We start from the raw sequence: 27,915 nt of genomic DNA, 5'->3' as shown, positions 1-27,915 counted from the left end.
CTAATGATTCTAAAGGACATCAAGAACAGAGTCAAAAGTAGACAGGGATTTAGTTTAATTCATTTCTGAGGTTGCACTAAGGCAGTCAGGCTAAATTATCTTTGTTTCTAAGAAAACAAGTTTCAAGTAACAAATCATCTATGAATCTGATGGTGAAAATCATTGGAATTGATAAACATGTGTTATAAATTTAATTGTTCTGTTAAGTAAGGTGATTGAAAATGGGAAGGCCTTCCCTTGGTGATACAAAAATTCAATTAGAAAGATCTCCAGAGGCTCTTTTTCAGATGGCTTTTAACTTACATTCAGCTCCTGGTTGTGCAAGACAAAAAGCTGTCCTTTTAAACAAAAAGATGAGCTCTTATTGGTACTTTTTTTGTGGCCAATATGGTGTTTGTGCTAAAGTTAACTACTCTGTTTAACGTGTTCTGTTATTCTAGCATTGCCTTTTTTTCTGACACTCAGCATGTTTTAGGCCCATAAGAAACTCTCAAATGTGTTACAGTTGGGAACGAACCTCTTAGCCATTTGTCAGGCGTGCTTCTGCCATGATTAATTACAGAGAGCTTCTGTGAAAAGTACTTCCACAGTGTCAGCTGCCCTCTGAGCCTTAAGGAAGCAGTAGCTTCAGACAAGTCTGATTCAGATCAAATATTGCCTATTTACCTTCACCAGACGTCTGCTCCAACCCTGTATGGTACTCTCTATGGAGGTTGCTGTGTGCTAGCATGCTTTAAGCTTGTTGCTTTGCTGTCTAACTGAGCTCCTCCCTTTCCTGTTTTCCTGTAGCCATCAGAGGGTTTTCGCTTCAGCACAGGATCCGGAGTTTTGAAGAAGCCCGAGGACTGGACCGAATTAACGAACGGATGCCACCTCGAAAAGACAGCCAGTACCCTGACGGGCCAGTGAGACTGCCGGCACAGCCCAGCGCTGCGCACAGGAGCGACAGGGGGAGAAGAGCCAACAATGACACAGAGCCCTGCTGTGGCACAGGTGGATCGAAAACTTAAGAACAAATTTTATTTATTATTGGAAAACAAAACAAAAACAACTTTAACAACTTAAACCTGGAGGTGCATTCATATACACTTTGCATTTATGCTGTAAGAAAGGTGACCATTTTATAAATTGTTTTTAATTTATGTTTAATATATATAAAAAGTGCATCTGTTTTGTTTTTCCCTTTTCTTCCTAATTTTTAGGAACTGATCTGATTGTCTGATACATATGTGAAGTCTTGTGCTACACAGGGGACCTTCCCCTAATAAAAGGGCCTTGGAAACCTCCACACTGGGCTTCTGACTTGAACTAGCCAGGCTTTTCTCCTGTTCTTTTGGAAGGTGATAGCTTTCATTTCAGACTAATAATAGTTTTTCAAACATAAGAGGGTTTTTTCTTTTCCCTTTCTACAGGGTACTGTTGAAGAAGATGGCCTGGATTTCACTGGCTAAAACTACTCTTCTTATGGAAAACTTGATTATAGGCAAACTTCTCAGTGAATAACCCAAACCCAGTGATTTTGAGGGCCAAGGAGAATGTTTTCCATATAACCTACTTTCTTCTGGACTCTCAATTCCTTTTAATATGTTCTAGTAAGACAAAATAAAAAGCAATGAGAGATTTTCTTAGAATTATTCAAAACCTGTTCTTCCAACCATGGGCATGGTTGGTTTAAACTTCCCTTAGAATTTTGGAGGTTTCTTATCCCAAATCCTTTTGCTTTCATTTTTGAAGCCCAGGTAATTTACCCAACTGCAAAGGAAGCTACATTTCTAAATATTTTATAAATGTCCTCCGTAGAACTTTCAAAAATAAGAGGTATTTGTGTCCTTCTGTGCGATTGTATCAGCTATTGCGTCTGTTCTCCCCATTGTCCTTATATTCCTGTGTCAGCATTTTAAAAACCAACTGGGGTAAAGGAAACTGACTAGAGTAGAATGATCCCCTTATGAATTGGGAGTCTTGCTAAAGGACATTGGACAAGTGAGGATTTCCTATTTTCTGTATCAGTTACTGGGATATTTCTCCACCTTACACACTCATTAGGTTGAACTGTATGTCAATCTCCATCAACAAAAACAAGTGTTCAGATACAGTGTTTGAATAGTCTTCTCAACAACCAGTGAGTGAAAGAAATTTTGGTTATCCTTGGGCTCCCATTTTTGGTTTAGCCTGGTGACAGGTACCATGTCGTAATGCTCATTTGTCAGCTTTGCAGTGAATGTCCATGTCTGGGCAATACTACACCAAAGTGCATATTTACACAGTTCTTAATATCATTTGGCATGTAGGAGTCCAGCATTGAAGCAAGCATCTCAGACAGTAGTACTTGATGTTGTAAGCTTAAAGGACACCAGAAACCTTTTTCAAAGAAAAACCCACAATTTCACTAGAAGAATGAGGATTTAGCCCATCTATCTATGTTTCCCTATACCTTTTGCTAATAACAGTTCCTAATTTATGAGAGAGAAAGCATGTTGAGGCTTGGGATCTGGTGGCATGGATTACTCTGTTAATAAAAAAAAGATAGGAAGGATATGGGGGAAGGAGATAAAAGACCTCTTACTAGGTTGTGAGTAAAACCTATGAAAGGAGGGAGACAAAGTCTTGAATAGTTTCCTTTACTGATGGTCATTTCTTTATATTCAAAGAGGGAATTCATCATCTGCATAGCCTCGTACTCCTCCCTCCCCGAGTCCCACTCTAGAAGGGACACCGTTTTGGAAATCTCACCTAATAAGAAGGTCAGTCCACATGACAGTTGATGGATGGGAGGGAATCCCTTACCCCTTTCTCCTTTTCTTCTAGCTGAGGCTATTGTTATACATATATAATCCACAGGTAGAAACCACTCTTAAGGGCTTCAGTCAGCAAGTAAGTAGTGAAATAGTTACTACAAATCCTTACAAGCAAAAGATACTGTACTAGTAAAAAGGATGATTATTTAGAAATGTCTTCATTATCTTCTCAAAAACAAGCTTTACAGTAAAGCAAGTTTCCTTGATAGAGGATGGCAAAAGACCTATACATACAGAGAACAAACTGAGGGTTGCCAGAGGGCACGGCGGGGGAGGGGGTGCAAAATGGGTGAGGGGGAGATACAGGCCTCCAGTTATAGAATGAGTAAATCATGAGAATAGAAGGCACAGCATAAAGAATACCATCAGGGATACTATAATAACGATGTAACAGGACACATGGTAGCTACAGTTGTGGTAAACATAGCATAATGTATCAACTTGACAAATCACTGAGTTGTATACCTGAGATGTAACGTGTATCGACTATACTTAAAAAAAAAAAAAAAAAAAAAAAAAGATGGGGGGCGGGGGGGAGGATGTATTTTACAGGTACCCTGGGAGCTGTTGAGGGATCAGCCAGAGGGGTAAGAAGTCATGATTCAAGAAAATCAGAGTGAGTTGAAAATAAAGCAACAAGGGAGTTAGGTTTGAAAATTCAAATTTTGTTGAATTCTAAAGATAAAGGTATTTCTTATGTTCTGTAGAAAGCTGGGGTGTGTGTTTCAGCAATGGAGAAAGTTGTGTGGTAAACGTGTCTCTGTGTAATACACACATCTTCTGAAAGTGAGACTGTCAGTCTATACTTTATATGTATTTACACCTGTGACTCAAGATGGTTTAGAAGGCATGTGCCTTGGGGAAGTATATATATATATGGATATATATATTGTGGTAACAGGACTTGTTCTTCACTTTAGACTTCATTGGAGGGTTTTAACATATTTTCGAATGTTTTCATCTAAACAGTAGCTCCCAAGATGGCTGGCTGCCTGTTCTGGGTTTGCCTTAAGGCCATCATTTCAAACAAACATTTTCACTGCTGTCAGAGCTCTGCAGTATTCCCATTTTCAAAGCCTCTTCTATTATAGTAAATCATACCCCTGCGGGTTCTAAAGATACTAAAAATACTTTTCTCTTGTTCTCTTTTACTTTAAGGTCCTTAGGGACCTTATTTTCTTCAACTTCTTTTATCTGGGGAAAAAAAACAACACTTCTTACATCAGTTCCCTAGGCATGTTGGAGGACTCTTTTATATACTTTACTGAAATATCATTTTAGAAATGACACTTCCCAAGGACCAGTTTTTCCATTTGTGTTTACGTCTGCAGCATATGAAATTTCAAATCGATCAGGTGACCCGTTTTTTTAAATAAAAATTTAAAAACTCATCTAACACAAGTTTAGAACATACATCCTTTTTAAATCTCTGTGTTCTGAATATTTAAGAGCAACCCCCCCCCCCCAATAAGCCAAGGGGTGTGTGTGTTTAATGGAATACTAAAACAAATGCCGCCTCAGTTTCTTTTAAAACCTCAAGGCAAACACGTGGTTATGGGTCTGACATTGCTGGTCTGCTGGCCTTTTGTGACTAGATATTGACCAGCAGAGTGAAAATTGCTTGTCACTCTCTGATGGGCTTGATCTGGCTTCTTGCCTAGAGATAGAAAATCAGGCCTTCCAGGAACATTGGTAAATTTTATCTACATTTATATTGCCTTTTCTGTTTCTACACAATAGTTGCGGTTCAATGAAACAAGTTCCTGTCAATAACAAAGAGTTGATTTCTTATCCTAATAACTTAGGTATGACTTCCTGATACTGTTCAAAATAGGAAAAGAAAAATCCTTTTATTTGTTTTGTTAACAGAATATTATTATTTAATATTATTAAGGAGCAAGGGTGGGAGTTTTTAAAATTAGGTAACTTTGGGACCCTTTCAGCTTTGTCATTGTCTCACAGATCCTCTTCTAAGTAATTTTAAAACAAAGTTTGAAGCAGCTGCCCTTTGTAAGAACATTACAAACCATGCTTACATGGCACACAGCTGGGCTTACTGCTCATGGTCATTACTCGTGGGTCTTCTCCAGCCTCTCTGAAGGAGCAAGGCTAAAATCACTTCCCTCCACCCTCCTTTGTTTTATGTACATATTGTAGCTGATCTCCAGAATTTTTGACCATACTTTATCTATAAATATAAAATTGAAGTTCTTGAGAATTAACCGTTTAAGTTAAAATAATTAGGAAGAGCTTGCCCCAGGTTGACTAATTTATAGTTTTTCTTTGTATTACCAGTTTTTTTCCTCCAGTTTTTCTATTGAAAAGTATTCCTGAACCCATAAAGACTTGTTAAGATATCATTCTAGAATCCCCACTATTTATTATAGTTGTTATAGTAACAGTGGAACCCAAGTTTTTTTTCAGAGCATTATTCAGTTTTTCATATGTAGGCAGAAATGATTTCAGGGGAAAGGTGAACCCAAAGCCCCAGTTGTGGGCATGAGGCTCCAATTTCCTAAATCATTTGTGGTTATAATGATGGATAGATACCACCTTGTCTGGCACCTGGTCCACAGCTTTCCTGAAGTCTGCTATAAGAGGGAGTAAAGGGCAGCCTGGGGGCCCCCAACAAGAGCTGGAGGCCTTGGAGCTGGAGGAGGGTCTGGATGACCTGGAGGGTAGTTCCAAAGCAGTGTTGCCACAGCCCCTCTTCGGCACTGCTGTGATCAAATGCTCATAGGAAAGCCTGAAGAGAGAGCAGATGTGTATGTAGGGGAAGAAAGCTGTGTAGTCGAAAAACAGGGTTGTTATTCTTGAGTTGTACAGAGAATTGCGTTAACAGTAAAGCTTTGTGCCATTGACAGGGTGTGAAAGAGGTAACCTGTGTTACTCTGAGACTTATGACCTGCCCTGCCTATGTCTAGCCAGCCAGAGTGAATGGGGCCAGGGTTAGCTGCCTTCATCTATGCAGTCACAAAGGTAAAGGTGATACTGGAGAGGATATTCCCTCCTGGGAGGCCTTGGCCTCACGCCCCAGCAACCTTGGCCAGACTGGCTAAATAACACCTTTGTCTGAGACAGGGTTATGCATGTTCTCCTCTTCTACACCCTCATGACAAGTCAAGGTGGCTTAAGATCAAGAAGCAAGGACATGGATGTGGACTATCCCTCCGAGCAGCTCTAAAGTAGGGCCATGCACATTGCCTTCCTGTAAGTTCTTGCCCAGATTCCCTTCACTTCCTTGACGTAGCTATCTCCAAATAACTTGTGTTTTGTTTTGCATGTTAAAGTGGAAGTGCATGTAATAAGGAGGCCTACCACAGATTTTGATTTGCGGCAGTAAAGACACATTTTTTGGTCTGTCAGAGAACCTTTTTGAAGATGCAATCATGAGCACCTTTTCCTTTCTCAGTGCACTGTGACCAATATTGTTTTTTCCTAATAGAAATGTCAGCAGGCATTTTCTAAGAAAGGATCCTGGTTTCGCTTCCTGAGGTGGTCAGACATAAGAGTAGCTGGTGATGGTCATTTTTTTAAAGGCTCTTCTGAATGATAGATTATGTGCTTGTTCTGAGAGATTACTTGCTTTTTCTTGCTTTCAGTTATGTTTAAGAAAATGGTGAAAATGTTATTTATTGGCAGAAGTGAACAAGTCTTTTTTGTGATCAAGAAATTAATTTGTTCAAATTTTATTGTAAATTGGAAGTCATCTTTAAAAAAAAAAAGCACTGTTAAAATTAAATGATAACTTTATTGGCTTCCTGTGTCTTTATTTCCTTTATTTCCTGTTAGAGGCACTTATATTTGGCTCTTATCCATTTGCTCAAAGCCTAATAATTCCAGAAGTCAAGGGAAGGCCTGGTGTTTGATGTCTGGTCTGGTCTCTGATAAAGGAATCTCATCACAATAAAAAAAGACCTCTTTCCTTCACCCTCTTCAGCCCTTCCTTTAGTTTTAGACAGGCTTTGGTGGCTGCAGGGTGCTCTCCCACTCAGAATCTACTGCCTTGCCCCAGCCTCCTTCCCAGCACTCTGCCCACCACTAACTCAAGTTCCAGCTCCTTCTGTTGCTTCTCTGGCAGAGGCCACTACTTGTAGAAAAGGAAGAAAGACATCCCAGAAAATGTATAGTCTTTAAAAAGACATTAAAAATACTTTTTATTGTAGCAATTTAATAACTCTGCATATGATCCTAATAATAACAGGCATGAGTTCCATCTCGGGAAAAGTCAAAGGAGCCAGAGAGGCGTTGAATGTGGAGCTGAACTAACAAGAAAAGGAAGTGTAAGACCAGCCTTTTGATTCCTTTGAAAGTAGAACTACCCTGAGGTGCTATGGACTCAGAAGGGAAAATAAATGGAGGATTGAGGGTAGGGCAAGCACCCAGGGCCCTTGCAGAGGAAAACGTTATCTGAAGGAGTTTTATCAGTTCTGGCAGTAGAGGCAGAAAGTCTAAATCGAGGCCCTGCCAGGCCTAAGTAACGCAGTTTTACCAAAAGTACGGCCACATCAAGGGCCACAGTGCAGTTTACAGGCCTAAAAACAAGCCCAGATTTCTAATAAGCTGGGTATGCATTTTGGGATCTTCGTTATTCCCCAATAGCATCCTGACTTAGCAATGTCCCTATACCACAGCTAAACATTGAGTAAAATGAGGCAGTGTTTGCCCTTATTTCCAGAGTTGTGAAAAAAATTATTTAAAATACTGGAAATTAAGAGCTAAAATGCAAACTCATGTTTACCTCCCACTACATGGAGACTCAACCCCTACTTGACTGCCTGCTTTATGTAATTACATGGTCTTTCTGGTTTTTCTATTGTGACTTGCAGGTTTTAGGAAGAAACTAATGTTGATCTAGTAGATTCATAACAGTGGGAAATTGGGCTTTTTAATGTTGGTGCAGTTCAGGGGAAGGTTCATCGTAGAATCAAGGAGTGGGAAGACAAAGTCCTACTTTGAAGGCCAGTGGACACCATAAAGTTGTGCTCTGATCAACATATCAACCGTCTTGTCTTCCTCATCTCAGTTTACCTGCACTAGGAGAGAAGGTTGATGCAGACCTACTTTTCCAGCTCCCTTCTTTGTGGCTGAGTTAACTTGGCTGGGTTTTCCCTCTGAGGTCATCATTTATTTATCCATCCCTTATAAAACCTGCTTTCTAAAGAGCTGACAGCCATTTGCTTGCTCTTTCTTTCCTGAGAACTAAAAGAGGTCCCTCCAGCTCAGCTCTTCTCAAAGGCACCACATCTGCACGTGACACTTGTTCATTCATCTATAAAAGGAGGGAGAGAGAACAGTCTCTGATGTGATGTCAGTGTAAAGGCTTCCTTGAATATAGACTAGACAGTTGGACAAAGGGCTGAGTTCTCTCACAGCCTTCGGGCTGAAATGGGACTGACTCAGAGGACCCTAAATAGGTGTCGCCTGTTCTGTCCTGTGTGTGCTAGGGGGAGATCTGTGCAAGGCAGGCCTGGAAGCCGCCTCCTCCATCCCCGTGAAGGTCCACTCACTTGCCCCAGCCGCCGGGCCCCAGCACTGACCATATTTGACCTGTGGTGGGTATTTTTTCACTCCGCTCTGCTCTGCTGGCTTTGTTCCCCTGGCAGGAAGAGAACACTCTTCTGAGAGTACAAATAAATTTGCTCAAAGCCTAACCAAAGAATATACTAGAGTTTATCCGTGTGGAGGAGAAGAGAAGGAATAGCAGATGCCCTTCCTTTGCCTAATGTGGAAGGACTGAGGCACCGGGCCAGGAAGCCACTTAGCTGCTCAAGGGTGGATCTGAGTGCCACATTCAAATGCCAGACTCCCAGTACTAGATAAGGAAACTCCTCAAGAAACGGGACTTCAGGTGTATGTCTTCTGGGATCCCTGGCTTCTTTTTCCTCACTTGAGAACTAAAACTGAACTCTCTGCTCACTTACTTACAATAAAAAGCTACTTAAGGGCTCTTTCCACTCATCCTTCCTCTTGGTGACACAGGTTGGTTTTCAGAGTGACCCATATTCCTGTATGAAGAGCCACCTTCTTCTCCTGAGGCTGCATGTGAAGAGCCAGATCTATTGGGAGTCTCTTGGCTAATCAGGGTGGTGGGCATGGACAGATCTCTGTTGACATGAGTGTCATGGGATAATTCACAGAACAAAAGGTGGCAGGCTCGAGGATCAGGTGGGGGTGGGGCATACTCCCGACCAGGATCAGATAGCTAGGAAAAACAGAGTAGTTATGTAACTGTGTTTACTATGGCTCAGGTGACTCTGAGAAGGCAGAGGCAGCCCCCTGACAGAAGGCAGTGCCAGAGACTGGGAAGAGTCACAGGGAGGGAGGTCCCTGTTAGATAAGGGAGTCACCAGAGGAGACGGTGTATTGGGATGAAAAGAATTTTTTTGTTGTTGACAACAGCCTGTCACCTGGGACAGCCTTCTCTATCCTTAGCCTCTCCCTAAAGCATGCCAGCTGTCTGTGGGGTTGGGCCAGCAGCAAGTAGAACTGAGGGTGGAGGGAAGAGTCGAGAAATCAGATACCTGTTTCTTGGCTAAATCTTTGGACTTTGCTACTTCCTGCTCCCCCCCCCCCCCCCAACCCTTAATCTTCCACTTTTTCTAGGAGGGATTCTTGTCCCTAAATGTGCGCAGGAAAGGAGGAATCAGTCAAGGTTCCTTATGCTCTATGCCCCCACCAATCTCTCATCCTCCTTGCCATGAGGCTGGATGGCCACCAGGGAACCTGCAGGGATCCTATTCTAGCTCCTCCTTGGTCTAGGCACATGGCCTAAGGCTCAGAAGGAGAGAAATTTCCACCGGATCAAGGGCAGAGCAGGTTCTGATCTGAGAGAGGTGATAAGCCCAGTAGAGTCTGGGCCTAAGTAGACAGGTAGAAGTCAGAGCAACTGGGGAGAAAGGCTCAGGTCTCCAGTGGGACCTACCCGGCCTCCTCCTACAAAGCTGTTTACTGGACTCCCTATTCCCATAGAGATGAAACTGGTAGCCAGTCCCCAGCTCCTTGCCCCTGGCGGCTACCTCCCTTTGTGAGAAACAGGAAGTGAGGACCTTTGTCAGCTCAGCTGCACCGTCTACATTAAATATTTATCTTGGAGTCCAGGTCAGAGCCCTAGAGAATAAGAGACACTCGCTGCTGGTGAGAGAGGGTATGGCCAGGATTCCTGGAATTGGAAGATCTTCAGCTTCACCATCTTTGGAGAACAAGGAAGAACATGAACGAGATGTGGCCCTTCTTAGTCGCAAGGATTCTGACAGGTGGGAAAAGACTGGTGACAAGGGAAATGGGCACATATTTTATCCCTGAGGGAGACAAGAGGATGCTGCCCAGGGTGGGTAAGCAAGTATCCAGGCTTTAGGGGCAGGAAAATGCCCTGCTGCTTGTCCTCAAGAAGTCCCAGAAGGCCTATGCTCCTTTCTGCAGCTGTCTTCTGTGGGCGGGGCTATCCATCCCCTCCCTCCCCTCAGCTTTCCTGGAGAAATATGGATTGTTGGAAGGGGCCTTAAAGGTGACCCCGTTCAGCTACCTGCTGGGTGCAGCAATTGCTTTTATAAAGATGCCCCATAATCAGTAGGCTTGGAACCCCTGTAATCATTCTAAAAGTTCTTTGGAAACCTTGGGCGTGCTTCCAGGTATGCACCCAAGGGTCTCACTTCTGCTAGTGCAGCCGGTCTGTTTCCCCCCAGCAGTCCAGCAAACACTGGAAACTAGCAGCATGCCTGTCTCTCAAGCTTCTCCACAACCTAAACATCCCTCCTTCCTCTTTCACATGCAATATTGTTTCAAGCTGGTTCATCACACTGGGATAGCGCTTTTAACTGAATTGAGAAAAGATAAAGCTAATAGCATCAATAATGGTGGGATTAAATTTTTTTTTTTCATCTTTCTCCATTCTCTCTCCCTTCTCAAATTGGAGTGGAACGATGTGCTTGGAAAACACTCTAAAGTGCATGGTGGCCCCAGGGCACCAATCTTACACCCATAGGTACACATAAATGTTTTCTTATTTTTATAATTTATCACTGATTACTCCCAAAATGGATCTGAAATTGCCCAATAACTACTTGCTGTTTGGTTGTTTTGGGGCTTGGGGTCCTAGAGACAAGCTAAGGGCTAAGAAGTACTCCAGTCTTTCCATTAGCAGTAAAATCTACGCCCTCTGTGGGAACACAGAGGCTTGTGGGAGAGGGGAAAGAAGGGATGGCCAGAGGGGTTGGGAGCCAATGGGCGCGGGCTCTTGGGACTGGTGTCAGAGCCTCGGGAACAGCGGAAAAGCAGCAAAATCAAAACAAATACGGTGTATGGGAACACCAAGACCCTGGTAACCCCATCCCCGCCAAAGGGACCCCGCCCTCATCCTCTTCAGGGGCGCGGCGCGCCCAGGGGGCCGCTCCCTAAGGCCGATTTCCTCCCGCCACCACCCTCGGCGGTGCTTGCACGTGTGTGAGCATCCGCCCATTTGCTGGTGCACGCGCGCCTGTGTGCGTGTGTTTGTTTGCACACGCCCGGACACGCGCTTACGAAATCACAAAGTCTGTCTCCCCAAGTAGGGAGGGAGGCGGCGGGACCGTAACTCGGTCCGCTGAGCTACTCCACTTGTTGGGGTGCCCTTATCTCGGCCCCAGCCTGTCTGCATCTCGGTCCTGTCTCCGGGGCTGCTGGCTCGGTATCAGTTGCTGGCTTGACCCGGGACCTTTAATCATTCCTGCCCTCTGTCCTGGCTCCGCCGTGCAGGGCTGCCTTCCCACACGCTGGAAATGTCGCTGGAAACTCTGAGTGGCGCTCGCCAACCCCCACCCACCCCCGCCCCCCCGGCCCGATGCCAGCCCTGCGGTGGGGGCCGAGGAAGGCAGCTGGGAAACCAGAGCGGGCTCCCCAGGGACCCTCGGCGGCCCCTCCCGGCGCCGCCCGCGGCCGGCCCGGCCCCCTCGGCAGGGGGCCACAGCGTCCCCGCCGCGCGCCCCGACGGAGGGCACTCGCACGCCCCGGCCGGCCGGCCGGAGCCCCCGCCCCGCAGGCTGGAGAGGCCCAGATTGGAGGGAGACAGACCGCGCCGCCCGCCCGCGCGCTTGTCGCGGTCCTCCCTCCCTGCGCGTGCCCTCGGCCCGGTCGATCCCCCTCTTCCTCCTCCCGCGCCCTGCCTCGCGGAGCCGGTCCTGACCCGGTCACGAGGGCGGGTGGCACAGCCCGGACTTCTCCCTGCCCTCCCTCCTCGAGAGCCCGCCGCGGCCGCACCAGGCAGGAGCCGGGCAGAGATGCTCCTGCCCTCCCGGGCGTCCTCGGTCCGCGCCACCTGCTTGCTGGGAAAGGTAGGTGCTGCTAAGGGGAGGGGGCGCCGAGGAGGCGGGGGCCCCGCAGGCGGGGAGGGACCCGTGCCCAACCCGAAGGCAAGGCAGCGTGCCCCTCCCCCTAGAGTCTCGTCCCCAACTCTGGGGTGGAAAGAGGTGAAGAAGTCCCTCCTCAATCTAGAAAAGGCGAAATTCGAGAAAACTTGCCCTTGTCCACGTGGACTTGTATCTGGGAAATACCTGGAAAAACGCCTAGGGCCAAGCCCCCAAGGTCAGGTCCGTACTTGGAGGTGCAAAGGAGTCTGTCAACTACAAACAGGGAGCTACTTCACCTCTTGCAGCCCTTGGGGTGAAGGACTGCCAGAATTCTGGGAGGACCCCAGAGGTTTCCTGGCACCCTCTCTGTCCTCTGCCAGGTGCAGGACCAGTGCCTCCGTGCCCCCATCTCCATATGAGAGGTCGCTCTTAGTTTCTGCTGGCACAGCCACTGAGAGAAAAAACTCAGCCCACTCTTCCCCACCCACAGCTGCCTATCTCTAGAGGATACCTGCCACAGGCAACAGTGTTGGGAAGTGGCTTGCTACACCACCAAGGATCAGCAACCCCTGAAAAACTGGGTGCAGGGAAGGGGCGACCTCCTGTCCTCCCCATCCTACCAGAGGGCAGTTCTCTTTGGGCACAGCAGGGTGGGACGGCAGGAGGGGGAAGGAGGCCTGGGTCAGCTGATGGCTGGGACTGCAGATGCTGACCTCGCATCTTGGTTTCAAGCAGTCAGCTGGGAAGGGAGGGGCTGCTGCTAGGACCCAGCCTGCCCCAGGCCTCTGGATCTCCTACTCTCCCCTGCCTCAATTTCCCCCTCAAGGGGAGGGAGAATAGCGGGAGCTGGGGTGTGTCTGCATGTTTTGCTTTTGGTAGGAGTCCTAATTGGATCCAGCTGGGGAGCTGCCCCTCCTCCAGCCTCAGCCCTCACTCCCCCCACAGCCAGGGATGGGCAAGGAAGAGCACTGTCCCCAGTAGGTCTTTCAAATGGTAGAAGAAATCCCCACTCAGAACAGAGACAGGGACCTGCCACCAGCCTTGTCGGTACCCTCCAGCCCCTGTGGCCCGAGCAGGAACAGGGCACAGGATGTAATCACAGCCCCCTATTGTATCTTCATCCCTCTAGTCTCTGTAGACCTTGTGCTACCCCTATGAACCCTCGCTGCACACCCCCCCCCCACAGCTACCCTTCAGCTTACATCCTTCTGTACCCACCCCCCCCCCATGCTCACATGTGTCCCACCCCCACAGTACCTCCCACACTTCACAATCACAGCTCTGCACTTACATTCCACCACACACAAACACAGCACCTCACAAGGCCCCCTGGCCCTTCTCACGAGCTCCCAAGCTCCACAGGCACACACAGGCCTAACTCGAACACACAGGCCAGAATGGGTCCAGCCCCGGCAGTGGAGGTTGGCCCAGCTCTGGTCCAGTCCAACAGCACACGTGAGGAGGGACAGCCCTGTTGGGCAGCCTGACCACCTTCATCTCCTGGGTCCCTGGAGTCCCCTTCTCCTGGCCAAGCCTTTGCATGAGGCAGAAGAACTAGGCTGGCCAGTCAGGTGTGCCCAGCTCTCTGTATCCTCAGCCTCTCCCTAAAGCATGCCAGCTGTCTGTGGGGTTGAGCCAGCAGCAAGCAGAACTGAGGATGGAGGGAAGAGTCGAGAAATCAGGTACCTGTTTCTTGGCTAAATCTTTGGACTTTGCTACTTCCCCCCACCCTTACTTAATCTTCCACTTTTCCTAGGAGGGATTCGTGTCCCTAAATGTGGACAGAAAAGGAGGAATCAGTCAAGGTTCCTTGACTTGTTCAAAAAACAGCATAGGGGCACCTGGATGGCTCAATCGGTTAAGACTCCAACTTCAGCTCAGGTCATGATCTCGCGGTTCGTGAGTTCGTGTCCCGCGTTGGGCTCTGTGCTGACAGCTGGAGCCTGCTTCAGATCCCGTGTCTCCCTCTCTCTCTGCCCCTCCCCTGCTCATGCTCTGTCTCTCAAAATGAATAAATGTTAAAACAAAACAGCCTAGAGGATAGGGGCACCTGGCTGGTTTAGTCGGTAGAGCATGCGACTCTTGATCTTGGGGCTGTGATTTTAAGCCCCATGTTGGATGTAGAGATTACTTTAAAAAAATAAAATAAAATCTTAAAAAAAAAAAAAAAGCAGCCTGGAGTTGTAAAAGAAAATGGTGTATGGGGGTGGGGGGAACTCAACACCACCTCTCCATCATAAGCACCCCCCACTTTGTTCTTATCCACGGCTTTGCTTTCCATCCCACCCCTCACCAGCACCCTGAGCCCTCTGAGGCTTCAGTTCCAGGGAAGAAGGCCAAAGAAGGGAGCGGATAGTCCTTTGAGCCTAGAAGGAGTGGTTCCTGCTGCCTGGAAAGGCCCCCACACTCTCCCCCTCCCATAACCTTGGCCCCGTTGGGCAGTGGGCCGGTGGCCTTGCTGTTGTTCAGGGCCTCTCCCGCAGCCCAAGTAACCTGTTGTGCCTGCTGGCAAGCCGATGCTCACAGAGGGACTGGAGGAGACAGAGGGAACTGAAACAAAGTCCTGAGTGCCCAGGCCCTCCTCTGCCAGCTGCCCCAGTTCCCTCATCCTTCCCTCTGGGGGAGCGGGCTGCACTGTGCAGTGAGAGCCCCAGAGGGGCTGGCCAGCAGGCCCGTGTGCCCAAGGCTTTGTCCAGCGGGCCTGCTCCTGGCCAACCTCCCCTCCTCCCTGCCTGACTTCCCCCTCCCCCACTCCCACCCGGAGCTCCTGCCCCAGGCCTAACAAGCAGCCCATTGTGCCTCTGAGAGCAGGCACGGGCAGCCTGCAGGCGATCACCCGCAGAGGCCTGTTTCCTGGGTCCTCAACTCCCACCCAGCTGGCCTGACCCCCTCCCACAGCTGTCCCCTCCAACCCCCCACCCCAAGGTTGAGCCCAGAGGGCATGGGCAGCCCAAGCCCAGCAGGGCTTTCCCTTCCTCCTTCCTTCCCCACAGAGGGCACACAGAGGAGCAGCTGGCACACCAGGAGCCCTCCAACCTTGATCCAAGCATGCAGGCTCCACCCTGCAGCCTCCCCGCTGGGCTCAGCCTGGACGACTTCATCCCTGGCAATCTCCGGGCTCACATAGGGTCATCCTCTCAGGGGGTACGGGTGAGTGACAGTGAAGAGAGGGTTACTGTGGGCCCAGAGTTGATGGGGACCTCAAAGGACAGGTGGGGGAGCAGGAGGATTAAAGGGAAGGAAGGGGCAGAAGATAGCTCTAGAGAGCTTTGCTGGCTACCTACAAAGGGGTTAGGCTGACCCTCCAGCGCTCACCATGGGGTAAACCTTGTCCATGGTTCCCGCCCTTCTGCGGAAACTTCGGGCCTGAGCTGCTGCTCCTGGCCCCTCCCCACAGGTGCCTGTGATCCGGAATGGTGGCTCCAACACCCTTAATTTCCAGTTTCATGACCCTGCGCCCAGGACCGTGTGCAATGGGTACTCACCCTCCAGGAGAGATGCTTCCCGGCACCCAGGTGGGTCTGCTCCAAGATCCCCATGTTGGGGGTGGGGGGATCAGAGCTTCGCGGGCCTTTGACCCGGTACTACCCTGTGATGGGCAGGAGGGCCAGGAGGGCAATGGCAGGACTCTCAAGGTCCTGGGCCTCCAAGCTCAGCTAGCTGCCCTTCTCTGTGTGAGCACTGGTGTCCTGTGAGTGTAAAATGTGCTGCGGGAGAGCAGACCGACGCATCTCTTCCCCTCATCCTGTACCCCAGTGCCAGGGGAAGGAAGTATGCAGGGGACACAGTCTTGGGAGGCTGGGGGACCTCTAGCAGACAATGGAATAGCTTGGATTTGGGATGGAAGTGTGGAGGAACGTGAGCATATGTTGTCTGCCGAAGGTGTGGGGGCCAAACCCCACAGCAGGGACTAGGGGCTGCTCCAGTCTGTACTCACCAGCCAAACAGAAGTTTGGAGAGGCAGCTCTGAGAGCCCGTCAGCTCCTAGGCTCCTACCAGTCACCAGAGTCTGGGCCATGGGGTCCAGAAGATCCTGGGACCTTCTGGGTGCAGGTCTACCCTGAAGGCCCCTCTCCTGAGGAGGGAGACCTCCTTCATTGAGCATCCTCTTGAGGCAGGCTCTGTGTTAAGTAGTTTATTCATTTGACAAATAATTGTTGAACACTTAGAGCTTATAGGACACTGAAAAGACACATTCACAAGCCTTATTTCATTTAATCCCTTGAAGTCCTGGGAAGGTAAGCTACAATTATCGGCATCTTCCTAATAAGAACCTGAGTCTCAGGGATGTTCAGTTGCAGAGGCTGAACCGAGATTCAAACCCTGGTCCTTCCAGGCCTGAAGACCTTCTGCTGCCACACTGGTGACTTGGGGGCTGAAGGTTCTGGGGAAGTTGAGGATGGTAGCCACTGTTGAGGCGTAGCCACATCTGGCGAATGAGTTTCTGTCCCTTATCAAGAGCCTTGAGGGGCGCCTGGATGGCTCAGTCGGTTAGGCGTCCGATTTTGGCTCAGGTCATGATCTCGCAGCTCATGAGTTCGAGCCCCGCGTCGGGCTTTGTGCTGACAGCTTGGAGCCCGGAGCCCGCTTCGGATTCTGTGTTTCCCTCTCTCTCTGCCCCTGCCCCACTCGCATTCTGTGTCTCTCTCGAAAATAAAAACAAACATTAAAAGAAAAAAAAGAGGCTTGTGAGTGTGTGTCAGGCACTGTGCTCGGCACGGTCACACACACTGGATCTCCCTGGATTTTTGCCACGATTACCCTTGTTTTACAGAAGTGGAAACTGAGTCACTGAGAGGTTGCTTGCTGTGCCCCAGGTCACACAGCCAGTAGGTGGCAAGCTGGCATCTGAATTCTTTGTCCCCTCCACCCCTTTTCTGCCGCACCCTGCTGCCTTCCCAGCTGGGACTGTCCCCAGCATTCTCTGCCAGTAATGGTTCGCAGCCCTCATTCTGAAGACTTTTAGGGCAGCCCGAGGAAAGGATAGGGTGGACTTGGGCACAGATTTCTCAGGAAAAATCCACTTTCATTCACTCGAACTTAAAAAATAAACAAAGGCCTGTGGTCTTGCTGGGGATGGGGAAGTTTGTAGGGTCCAAGCCATCAGTCCAAACAAACAAGGAGATGTTTAAATTTTTTGCACCCACAGGATCAGTGTTCTGAAGAGCAAAGGGACAAACAAGTCCAGGTGGGGCCCCTGCCCTTTGCTAATGCTCTACTGCACACTCCCACAGACCCTGCCTGGTATCAGACCTGGCCAGGTCCTGGGAGCCAGCCCCCTGGGAGCCAGAAGACCCCTGCCTCCCAGCACCCCCACAACTGGTCAGCCACATGGACCAAGGACAACAAGCGTCGGGACAAGCGCTGGATCAAGTATGAAGGAATCGGGCCTGTGGATGAGAGCGGCATGCCTATTGCCCCCCGATCTGTGAGTCCAGGGCTGGAGGCCACTGACAGATGGGGCCTAGGGACCCGCGCTGATCTCCACTTCTGTGAATTAAAGTGGGAGCAACAAAGAATGCACCCAAACCATTTCAGACTAAAGCAGGGCTCAACCATGATGGGTTTTGGGGGGTCATAAGCCACATAAAATTACAGGTGCTCTTGTGTGTCTGAGTTGCACAAGTGGTCTGTGGGGGGAAATGGGATCTAGAATGCCCCCAGGTTCTCAGAGGAGCAGAGTTCCTGCTGTAAGGGCTGAGCGAGGCAGGGATCCCCTCTGTTCATAGCCACGGGGCCTAGCACAGCCAAGGAGTGAAGGACTGGGCTGAATGAGCTAGCGAGAGTCCTCTGAGTGAGAAGGCCTCACACGGTGGCAGGCATGGAAGGATCCAGGGCCCAGGCTCTGAGGAGCCTGCCTTTCTTCCACTGCATGCCTGTCTTGAGCCGGCCACCTGCCTTCAGTTCTCCACCCGGAACTGAAGTTGGTAACAGGCCTCCCACAGCTGTTTTCAGCCTCCGGTGAGGCAGGGGCCATGAAATGACAATCCACCCCTGTGTTATTGCATTTATTTTTCATTGTGTGCAAATATATGTTTGTTGTAGAAATACCAGAAATATAGAAAAGCAAAGAGGGAAAACAGAAACCACACCAAATCTCACAGCCTCGGGACCATCACTGAGGGAGATCCTTCCCTATACCTTGTTCATATGTAATGTGCTACATGAAGTTACTGTTATTAGACATATCACAACAGCCCCCCCACTGGGGCTTCAAGGGTGGCCAGAGAAATGACCAGTGTGGAAAAACTCCTGTGGCTTCATATCAAGAGGGTGGTCTGACTTTGTCTTTTCTGACCCCAGAGTGTTGACAGCCCCAGGGACTGGTACCGAAGAATGTTCCAGCAGATTCACCGGAAAATGCCAGGTGAGACACGCTTCTAGGGCCCTCTCTCTGCCTGATTGGGCTCCACCCCTGAGGCAGGGGGAGGGATGGGCAGAAAAGGGAACGTACCTCCTCAGGGAGGTCTCCACCACCCCAGGCTCTGTGGTGAGCGTCCCTAAAACAGGCCAAAGGGTTTGGAGCCTCCAAAGTCTTCTCTGTCCTTGGGCGGGGAGGGGGGACGATGACCAGACACTGTCCCTGGTATCCTCTGAGAGTTCTAGGAAGCCATGCAGTCACTCATTTGTCACATCAGCCCCCCGGTCACCTATTGAGCACTTACTGTGTGCTGAGCACTATTCTGGGTGCTGAAGATAAAACAGGGAATAAAAAAGAATGTCGCTGCTGCAATGAAGCTGAAGACAGAGGGAGACACAGAATGAACAGATAAATATTTAATATGGCAGATTGTGGTAAGGGCAAGGGAGAAAAAAAGAGGTCAGTGCCCAGTGCGGGCTGGTCAGGGAAGGCCCTGATAGGTGGTGGCATCTGAGCAGAGCTGAGGGAGGGAAGGAGTCAGCCCTGCAGATCCAGGAGAGGAGCCTGGCAGCAGGGGGAGTGGCAGAGACCCAGAGGCAGAAGCAGGCCTTTCTGGAGCAGCAAGGAGAGGCTGGGCTGGGGTGAGAGGGGCACTGGCGGGAGACAGAGGCAGAGTGATGGGATCTGGTCACAGTGGGCCTTTAGGGCCATTATCAGACTTTGGCTTTTACTCCGTAAGAGCTGAGGAGCCGCTGGGAGGTTCTGAGCAGAAGAGTGACCTGCTCTGGAGGCTGGCCCCGGCTGCCGGGTGCGGAGGAGACTCTGGAGGCCCGGCTGCCAGGTGGGGAGGAGACGAGGATGCAGGATGCGGTGAACCACTTAGGGGGCCTGGCTTTAATCCAGGTTAGAGATGGACAGTGTCTCAGACCAGGGCAGTAGCAGTGGGACTTGTGGGATTGTGGAGACAGAGTCATGGGGATTTGCTGATGGATTGGATGTGGCATGAAGGAGAGACGTCACGGATGACTTGAAACCTGAGCAAGTCAAAGAGCGCCCCTCTTATAAGTACAGGGAAGTGAGACAGGTACAGTCTAAGGGGTGTTCAGTTTTAGATGAGGTCCATCTGCTTGGGGGTGTCAAGCAGGCAGTTAATATGCAAGTCGGCAGTTCAGGGGTGAGGCCTAAGCTACAGATGGAAATACCTGGGATTCACTCAAAGATATTTTGATTTAAAGCCCCCCAACTAATTCCAATGTGAATTCCTGCAATAGACAGTATTTTTTTTTTTTTTTTTTTAAGCCAGAAGACTAGACAGGATCACCTGGGGAGATAGACAGAGGCCCAAGGACTGAGTCCCCAGGCACTTGGATGTTCAGAGATTTGAGAGATGAGCGGGAATCAGACAAGCAGACAAAGAAGGTACAGCAGGGAAGCCCAAGTGAAAAAGAACTTTCCAGGAGGAATGATCCACTGTGACAGATTGACCATTTTAAAAAATATTTTTAAAATTTGTTTGTTTTTGAGAGAGAGAGAGCGAGCAGGGGAGGGGCAGAGATGGAGAGGGAGAGAAAGAATCCCAAGCAGGCTCCACGCTGTCAGAGTGGAGCCTGATGCGGGCTGGAACTCACCAACTGTGAGATCGTGACCTGAGCTGAAAGAAAACAAGAGTTGGAGGCTTAACTGACTGAGCCACCCAGGCACACTGACCATTTTGATTTGGTTAACATGGAGGTCACTGGGGTCTTTCATAAGAGCAGTTGGGGGCAATCTGTTGGAGCTGAAATCTGCTTACCAAAAAGGGGCATTGGAGGCAGTGAGTTAGTGATGGCACAGCTGTTTCTTGCAAAGGAAAGCCAAACAGTCTAGGAGCTGGAGGACGTATAGGATCTGGGGAGAGGCACTTTGGTTTGCATTTAAGACAAGTGCTGTTGTGGCACGTCTACATGCCAAGGGGATCAAGTGGGTTGGCTGGTCAGCAGCTTTTCCTAGGAGGCCCCGGAAAGTCATGAGCTCCATGAGGAGTGGGTCTGGGCAAAGGGGGAAGGACAGGCATCCAGAAGGGGGTGCAGAAAGGGAAAGAGGGAGAAGGGGAGGTGGAATTTCCCCAACCTGACATGGTGAGGGCAGGTTTACAAAGGTCAGGGAAAGGGTGTGTGTGGGAACGTGGGGAGGGAGGAACAGGAGGGTTTGGGCAAGTCCGCTGCCTGGGTTGGCTCACTCAGGCCCGACGTCTGCCAGAGGCATTTCAAGCCCTCCAGAGAACTGCCCTCCTAATTCCTTCCCTCCCTCGGGACATTCTTCAGGCCCTGACTCAGCCCCTTGTCCCCTGCTCTAGCAGGAGGATGGCTGGGAGCAGCTGAGGGAGCCTCACAGGGCTCGGTGTCCTCACTTGCGGCCCCATCCCTGATCTGGTCCTTTCTGCTCCTGCAGACCTGCAGCTGGACTGGACCTTTGAGGAATCACCCAAAGGTGAGGGGATGCGGGTGGCCCGCCCCAACTCAGTGCCTGCATTTGCCCATCTCGTAAGCCGTGCCTGGCTTTGAGGCTCCCCCCTTGGCTTCCTTCAACTTGAGAAGTTCCTATAGCCCTTTTTCAGTGAGCTTCAAATCCCCTGGTAGGTGGCGATGAAAAACCTCAGCTTCGCTGTCCAGTCGACATCTTAGCCCTGGCTCTGGTTTCTCTGGGCTTCTCTCTCATCATCTGTAAAATGGGGACACTACCTACCCCAGAGTTGTGGAGATTTAGTAAAGAGTGTGAAGCCCTTGGTGCAAACCCCAACCCTGTTCCCACAAGCCACCCACCAGCATGTGTGAGCGTGGGTGCCAGAGCCTTCAATGGTCACCCAGGTATCCTCAAGCTCAGCTCTCACTTCCCCTGGCCTGTCTTCTCCCACCCTCAGTGGCTTCCTCCTGTGCGGCCTCTGCAGACTCAAGGCATCCAGCGCCCCAGCAAAGACCGGCTGCCAGGCCAGGCCAGGCCTCTTCTCTGAGTGGGTGAGCCATCCTAGGAAAGGGGCCCAAGTGCTGCAGAGGGGTGCTAGCTTCCTTGTGGGGACTGGCACCCCCTGGTGGCCATGGCCGGTGCAGCCTCTCTGTGCCCCCCTCCCTCCGCCCTACCCCACAGCTCTGCTCCTCCTTAGGGTCCCTACCACTCCAGATACCCTCCTCGCAGCCAGGGCCAAAGGGGAATGGCGGGCAGGGGTGGACTCCGCACCCATTCCTGGTCAGGAATGCCTGTGATTCTTTTGTGGTTGGTAGCAGGAACTCATCACACCAAAGATCCACAGGTCATATGGGGTGGAGAGTGGAGTGGCCCACAGGCTGGGCGTGGACCTGTGGCCATTCACTCCACAGCCTTAGAGAAAACAAGGGGTGCAGAGGATCCCAAGTTTCCTCCCAAGTTGGGGGAGATGAGGATGAGAGAGGTACCCTTCCACATAAGTGAAGGATGTAGTTCCTTTGTTCTGCACAAACCATACAAGCCCAGCCCAGGCTGCCAGGGTCCTGGAGGGGCTCAGCCAGACCTTGAGAATCAGGAGCTCTGCTCACAGTGAAATCAATGGGTTTCTTATTCCTTTATAGGAAGGGATTACCCTCATTAGCGTGGCCATAACTGGCCTGTGGCTCTTGGTGTCATCAGTAAGATAGAGGCTAAGAGCTCAAGATTTGAACCCAGAGTTTGGATTCAAGCTGCTGTGCTGCCACTAGCCATGTGACCTTGGGCACCTTAACCAATCTCAGCCATCTGTTGAGTGGGGACCACAAGGTGGTTGTGAGTATAAAGGCACATAGCAAGTCTCCACAAATATCACTAATATACAGGATTAAATATGACTAGAGCTCCCTTAAATTAGGAATGGTGTATTCTATTCTCATTACCACTGTTATTACTAATATCATTATTTCTAAAATAGAGAATGGAGTCATACAGCCAATAAATCCTCACCTTCCGGTCAGACATTCCATCATTTGATAAGCTTGGTACAGTGAATCCACTTGGTGGAAACATTCAAACTCAACAGAGGCTGGAACATTTAAACCAGCCAAGAAAGGAGCCCTGGAGGGGAACTAGGGCAAATGTGACCATGTGGAGCTTTGGTGGCTGGAGTGTTTTCACAGATGACATCACTGAATCCAGAACCCTTAAGGGACTGAGGTTGAGGGAACAGAAATAGCTTACCCAGGCTCCTGAGTCAGGGCCACAGGCTCTTTCCCCTGCCCTGGGTTCTTCTTGGACTAGGATGTGGTCCCACACTCAGGCATGTGTGTAAGACCGCTCAGCTGTGACAGCCAGAAAGACCAGCTTCATCAAAGCTGCACAGACATACATAGCCACAGCCATGGGGCCAGACTGAACACGAATGTAGAGTATTTCACCAAGGCCAGTAGGAAAGGTCTAGCCACAGCTTCACCACACCCTCATGAAGGTGGGAATCCTACTCATAGGTATCGCATCTGAGGCTCTGAGAGCCCTGTAACTTGCCAAAAGGTCACAGCTAAGTGGTAGAGCTGGCATTTGAACTCAGAGCTCGTAACTTTCCACTATGTAACACTGCTTTCGCAGGCTGGAGCCAGTAGTGAGGGGTGATGTGTGTATGTGCAGGGCTGTGTTTTCACGTATGCCTCAGTCTCCCTAAAAGGAGACTGAAGAGATGTCCTCCCCTGTCTTTAGAAGAAGTTGGGACCCCTCTGAAGAGTCTTCTAGAAGCACCTTCAACTGTAATCCTGGAGCATCCTTCCTACACCAGACCCCACATCAGGTAGCCTTCCCAGCATCCTCCCCACACTACCCCCAATGCTGTGCCCTTTGGCCAGTCCCCTCTGCCGAAAGAGTATAGATAATGCCCTTTCAGTTTGGGGCCTGTCCTGTGCAGCCATGAAAGCCCAGAATCCTTAGGAGGGCACTGGCAGGCACAGGGGTGAGGCAGTGGCCTACAAGCCTACTTTTTGAGCCTGGACAGTCTCCTGGCACCCCTCTACTCAAGCTGATGCCCACCAACTTCCATGCAGGTGCTCAGACGCCAAGAGAAAGTGGAAAATGTCTGGACGGAAGATTCTTGGAACCAATTTCTGCAAGAACTAGAGAGTGGGCAGAAGGTGAGTGTCCTCCTGGCCCTCTGAGAGTGGTCATACTCCTTAGCTAGTGCATTTTGGAAAGGGGATTCACCCCCTCTGACTTACCTTTCCCACCCTTAGCCCAAGAAACCGCTAGTGGATGACCCTGTTGAGAAGCCCTCCCAGCCCATTGAGGTGAGTGCTGCAGGATAGGTTGGTGAAGGAGAGAGACAGCTATGTTGGGGGACAAATGAGGGAGACTCCTGGGTGGTATTGGCCCCAGTGACCGTGGGCAAAGGCCAGAGACCCAAAGCTCTGACCCTCTCCAGTCCCATAGAGTTGACCTCTGTACGCCCAGCACCTGGGACAGTACCTGGCATACAGTATACACTCAAATATGTGTTGAATAAATGTCTATTGACCAAAGCAGGACCAGAGAAGGGAGTGGTCAGTGTGGACTTGTCAGGAAGTGTTCTTGGAGGTGGAGCTGGGCTCTCAAGATTTGGGAGAGCTTGTTGAGCCAGAGAGAGAGCACTCAGTGTGGGGAGACACAGAGGCAAAGGCTGGAGGGGCAGCAGGAGGGAGAGCAGGTGGAGTATAGGCTGTGGAAAGCACAGAAGACTTGATCAGAGAGGAAATAGGGAGCCTTATAGGCTCTGGAGCAGGGAAGTAACAAGACAACAGACACTATCAGGAAGTACTAAGGTACTATCATGGGAGTAGGGATGGGCGAGCCCGGTCAGATGGGAGGGGCCAGTGAGAAGCTGTGGAAAGGCCATCCTGATACCCTGAGACAGCTCTGGGCAGGCCCACAGGCAGGGAGCCTGCCCTTTACCCAAGCACTGCGTGCTTTGTCCAGCTGCCCATTGGGTTTCTCACATCTGACCTTCGATCAGCGCTCCCGCACTGTGTCCTCCACCACCCCGCGCTCCCGCCCCTTCCTCCCTCTCCCCACCCCCGTTACTGCCCAAGTCTCTCCCCATAACCCGCCCCCAGGTCCTGCTGGAGAGAGAGCTGGCCAAGCTGAGCGCGGAGCTGGACAAGGACCTTCGGTCAATTGAGACCCGGCAGCCATCCCCCAAGGTACCGGCCTCCCAGTCCCCTCCTGGGACCCTGAGCCCGCAGCAGCTGAGCGTGGGTGGGAGGGGCAGGCAGACCAGAGGTGTTGCCTCCAGCGCGACCTTGGACGGACTTCATCCCTGTCTGCTCTCTCCTTTATAAAATGCAGGGCGTTGACTTTTCCAAATGACCCCTAAGAACCCTTCCAGGCCGACTCCACGTCAGCCTGACGTCCTAGTGCCGGGGGCTCCCCGCCCCGGCCTCGCCCCGCCCCGCACCCCACCCCCCCCCGGACCTCGGCCCGCAGGGACCCCAACCCTTACCCGGCCCCAGTTTCCTGGGCCGGCCTCCCCTCTTCCGCCACCCCACGGTTCCTCCCCCGGCTCGTCGGCTCCTCCCGGGTTCCCGGCCCTCCCGCCTGCGCGGGCGACTCTAGGACCCCGCGTCCCTCCTGCCCCTTCCCACCCCTCCCGCCCTTCCGAGCCGCAAACTTTTCCGGAGGCGGCGGCCTCCGCTGCCGCGGGGCCCCGGCGTCCCGGGCCCTGACCGCGCCCGGTCTCCCCGCACAGAGTTCCCAAGTGCCCCGACGGTGCCGGGAGCCGCGGCCTCTAGCGCGGTGAGTGGCCCGGCGGGGCGCCGGGGACGTGGCGCGGGGAGGGGGCGGCCGCGCTGGGAAGGGGGGCGAGCCCCGCGGAGGGCGCGGGAGGAGGGGCCTGGGAGGTTGGCCAGTGGCCGCGGAGGGAAACCTGTCCCCGTCCGAGGACTGGGTGGCCGCGGCCAGCGGCGGAGCGAGGCCGAGGGAGCCTCGCGCTTCCCACGCGCCCTCCTGCGGCCCCAGGCCGCACCCTTTCCCGGCCGCGACCGCTGGGGAAGTAGGACATCCTGTTCAGAGCCCGGGACGTGGGAGACGCCTTGGGAGGAGGCGGCGGGAGATGCGGGGAGACATTTGGGCGGGCAGGGGTGAGCGGCGTAGGGTGTGAGGCCCCGGACAGGTGGCTCACTCGCTGTGTCCCGCGCAGCCCGGCTTCCGCCTGGAGCTCCAGTTACCCGAATGCACTTTACCAGGGTTCCTCCCGGCCCCTGAGCCCCCACAGAATGGCGGATGGAACAAGCCCCTTCCTAGGTCGCAGGGACTTTGTCTACCCTACCTCGGCCCGGGGTAAGGACCAGCTCTTTTTCTCACCCAGACGCCCGCCACCACGCACCAGTTATGCTGGTGCCTGGGCTGGGGGTGAGGGGCGGTGGGGGGGTGGGGGGGTGGGGGGGTTGGGTGGGGAGGCAGGACGTTCATAGAGCCCCCTGCTTCCACTGGTCCCTGTCATGGGGTGGGGGAGCGGAACACCATCCCAACTCCGCCCCCCCAGACGTGGCGTTCCCAAGCTGAGGTAGCGCTTCTCCACAGACCCTAGTGCCTCTGAACGAGGGGCCAGCCCAGCCAGGAAGGAAGAGAAGAAGGTAAGGAGGGGTGAAAGCACTAGGGTCAGGGTGCGAGGGGGTCTGGGGTGGGTCCCGGTGATGGCTGTTTCAGATCCGCCGCCTGCTTGACTGAGGTGACTCCCTCTGTCCTCTCCTCCTGCCCAGAGGAAGGCCGCCAGACTCAAATTTGACTTCCAGGCACAGTCCCCCAAGTAAGTGCCCTTCTCTCTCCTCCCCACCCCCAGGACTGTCTCTGCACCCTATGGGAGGAGGGGAGGACAGGGCTGCCGGGGCCTCCCCAGAGGTGGGTGAGACTCTGGGTGCATTAGACAGGGTCTGAAGGGAAGGAGGATTGGGAGGGCCTCACTTTGCTGGATGTCCTTACTCTGGCCTGCAGGGAGCTGACTCTGAAGAAGGGTGACATTGTCTACATCCACAAGGAGGTGGACAAGAACTGGCTGGAAGGGGAGCACCATGGTAGACTGGGCATCTTCCCTGCCAATTATGTGGACGTAAGCAGGAGAGCAAGCAGGAGTGCGGCCTGGAGGGCGGATGGGTTGCAGAGACTTAGAGTGCAGACGCACTGACCCCTCCACAGCCCTTCTCTGGAGCTGACTGCTTCCCACACATCTCACAGGCTTCCTGATAGGTAAAACTGTGAACTCCAGGGGCAGGGGCCTGGTCAGCCTCATTCATGCCCTTGGCCCCCCCCCCCCCCCAGGGCCGCACCCAGTACTTTGCCTGTACTCAGGACATGTTTCTTAAATGAGGACTAAAGGTAGAGCGCAGCCCATGGAGGAGAACCAAGTGACCCCATTCTTGTGCCCAGACTTTCACCATTCAGCAGCTCTCTCAAGCTGTCTTTGGGAAGGATCCCGAGGGCAACTGGCAAGGGCATGTAGTGTGTGACAGCTTTCTAATCACATCACATATACCTGCATCACTTTCTTCATCTGTAGTACCTTCCTTGTTCTCTCATTAACCTGAGAAGAGATCAGTCATCCCCACTTTACAGATGCGCTTGTAAGGTTCAGAGACAAGTGGTTAAGTACAAGATCCAGAGGTGCCTGACTGGCTCAGTGGGTAGAGCATGTGACTCTTGATCTTGGGGTTGTGAGTTTGAGCTTCACATTGGGAGTAGAATTTACTTGAATAAATAAAACTTTATTTTCCTTGAGTATTTAATGATATAAATTTCTCTGTAAGCACTGATTTAACTATGCTCCACAGGTTTTGATGTTTTGCTTTTTTTTAATTCAACTCAAAGTATTTTCTCATTTCCTTTGTGACTTCCTCTTTGACCCATGGATTGGGTTATTGTTTAATTTGGGCTCTTGATTTGATAAGAATCAGTAGGCCTCCCTTACTTTCAGAACAGTCTCTGTGATTCTGAAACTCCACCAAACACGCAGTATCCCGTGTTATTAGTCATTTACATATTAGTATGAAATAGTTTACTAGCTTCTTGATTTTTTTTATGAATAGGGTGAAGCAAAGGGAATGTGGGGATTCTAGGCACCTGGTGGGGTAGAAGGGACAGGGAAGAAGGATACTTGGTATCGGCAGTGGTGTTAGATCCTCACTTTTAGATCAGGTCGCAAGATGTTCCCTGCTTTTTAGAACTCTTCATTTACTTCTGTACTCTAATTTAAACTGTCTCTTAGGACCTACTTCCATCTTTGTTCTTCCACTGCCTACTCCACATACCACAGGGGAAATTCTTCCTCCAGTAGCCTTCTGGGACTAATCACCCCTTGGCTGTGCTCACCCTGGCCACCCCAAAGCTTGTGTCTGCTGTCTGTATCCTTGCTGGCTTCTGGGGCACATCTCACCGATACCATCTTCTCTTTGTTACCTCACCCTCCCGGGAGCCTCAGATCTGCCCAGTTGATGCCCAGGCTTAA

General features: G+C 51.1%; 2 protein-coding genes across 11 annotated transcripts in view; both read left to right on the top strand.

The window, feature by feature from the left end:
* Positions 1–3,227, top strand: part of PPP3CC (protein phosphatase 3 catalytic subunit gamma) — a 100,471-nt gene extending 97,244 nt beyond the window's left edge. Inside the window, exons 14-15 of one of the 3 annotated variants that reach the window (XM_042934609.1) lie at positions 790–993; positions 2,652–3,227. In XM_042934609.1, coding sequence (XP_042790543.1) covers positions 790–993; positions 2,652–2,707 — 260 coding nt within the window. In that variant the 3' untranslated portion in view covers positions 2,708–3,227. Of the gene's footprint in view, positions 1–789; positions 1,309–1,412; positions 1,624–2,651 lie in introns of those variants that run through there. The other 2 variants (XM_042934611.1, XM_042934610.1) reach the window with 2 other exon arrangements.
* A 1,918-nt stretch (positions 3,228–5,145) lies between these two features.
* SORBS3 (sorbin and SH3 domain containing 3) overlaps positions 5,146–27,915 on the top strand; it is a 28,923-nt gene continuing 6,153 nt past the window's right edge. Inside the window, exons 1-18 of one of the 8 annotated variants that reach the window (XM_042934607.1) lie at positions 5,146–6,008; positions 7,003–7,081; positions 9,900–10,054; positions 15,115–15,271; positions 15,519–15,636; positions 17,356–17,549; positions 18,425–18,488; positions 20,913–20,951; positions 21,382–21,475; positions 23,154–23,241; positions 23,492–23,578; positions 23,678–23,731; positions 24,533–24,619; positions 25,165–25,211; positions 25,615–25,754; positions 25,998–26,050; positions 26,177–26,223; positions 26,409–26,523. In XM_042934607.1, the coding sequence (XP_042790541.1) occupies positions 5,992–6,008; positions 7,003–7,081; positions 9,900–10,054; positions 15,115–15,271; positions 15,519–15,636; positions 17,356–17,549; positions 18,425–18,488; positions 20,913–20,951; positions 21,382–21,475; positions 23,154–23,241; positions 23,492–23,578; positions 23,678–23,731; positions 24,533–24,619; positions 25,165–25,211; positions 25,615–25,754; positions 25,998–26,050; positions 26,177–26,223; positions 26,409–26,523 (1,635 nt within the window). In that variant the 5' untranslated portion in view covers positions 5,146–5,991. Of the gene's footprint in view, positions 6,009–7,002; positions 7,082–8,247; positions 8,354–9,894; positions 10,055–11,801; positions 12,107–15,114; positions 15,272–15,518; positions 15,637–17,355; positions 17,550–18,424; positions 18,489–20,912; positions 20,952–21,381; positions 21,476–23,153; positions 23,242–23,491; positions 23,579–23,677; positions 23,732–24,532; positions 24,620–25,164; positions 25,212–25,614; positions 25,755–25,997; positions 26,051–26,176; positions 26,224–26,408; positions 26,524–27,915 lie in introns of those variants that run through there. The other 7 variants (XM_042934602.1, XM_042934600.1, XM_042934603.1 and 4 more) reach the window with 7 other exon arrangements.

The sequence above is a fragment of the Panthera leo genome, chromosome B1, assembly GCF_018350215.1.
Source record: "Panthera leo isolate Ple1 chromosome B1, P.leo_Ple1_pat1.1, whole genome shotgun sequence".
In the NCBI taxonomy this organism is placed as follows: Eukaryota; Metazoa; Chordata; class Mammalia; order Carnivora; family Felidae; genus Panthera; species Panthera leo.
This window is presented reverse-complemented; position numbering and strand designations above follow the sequence as displayed.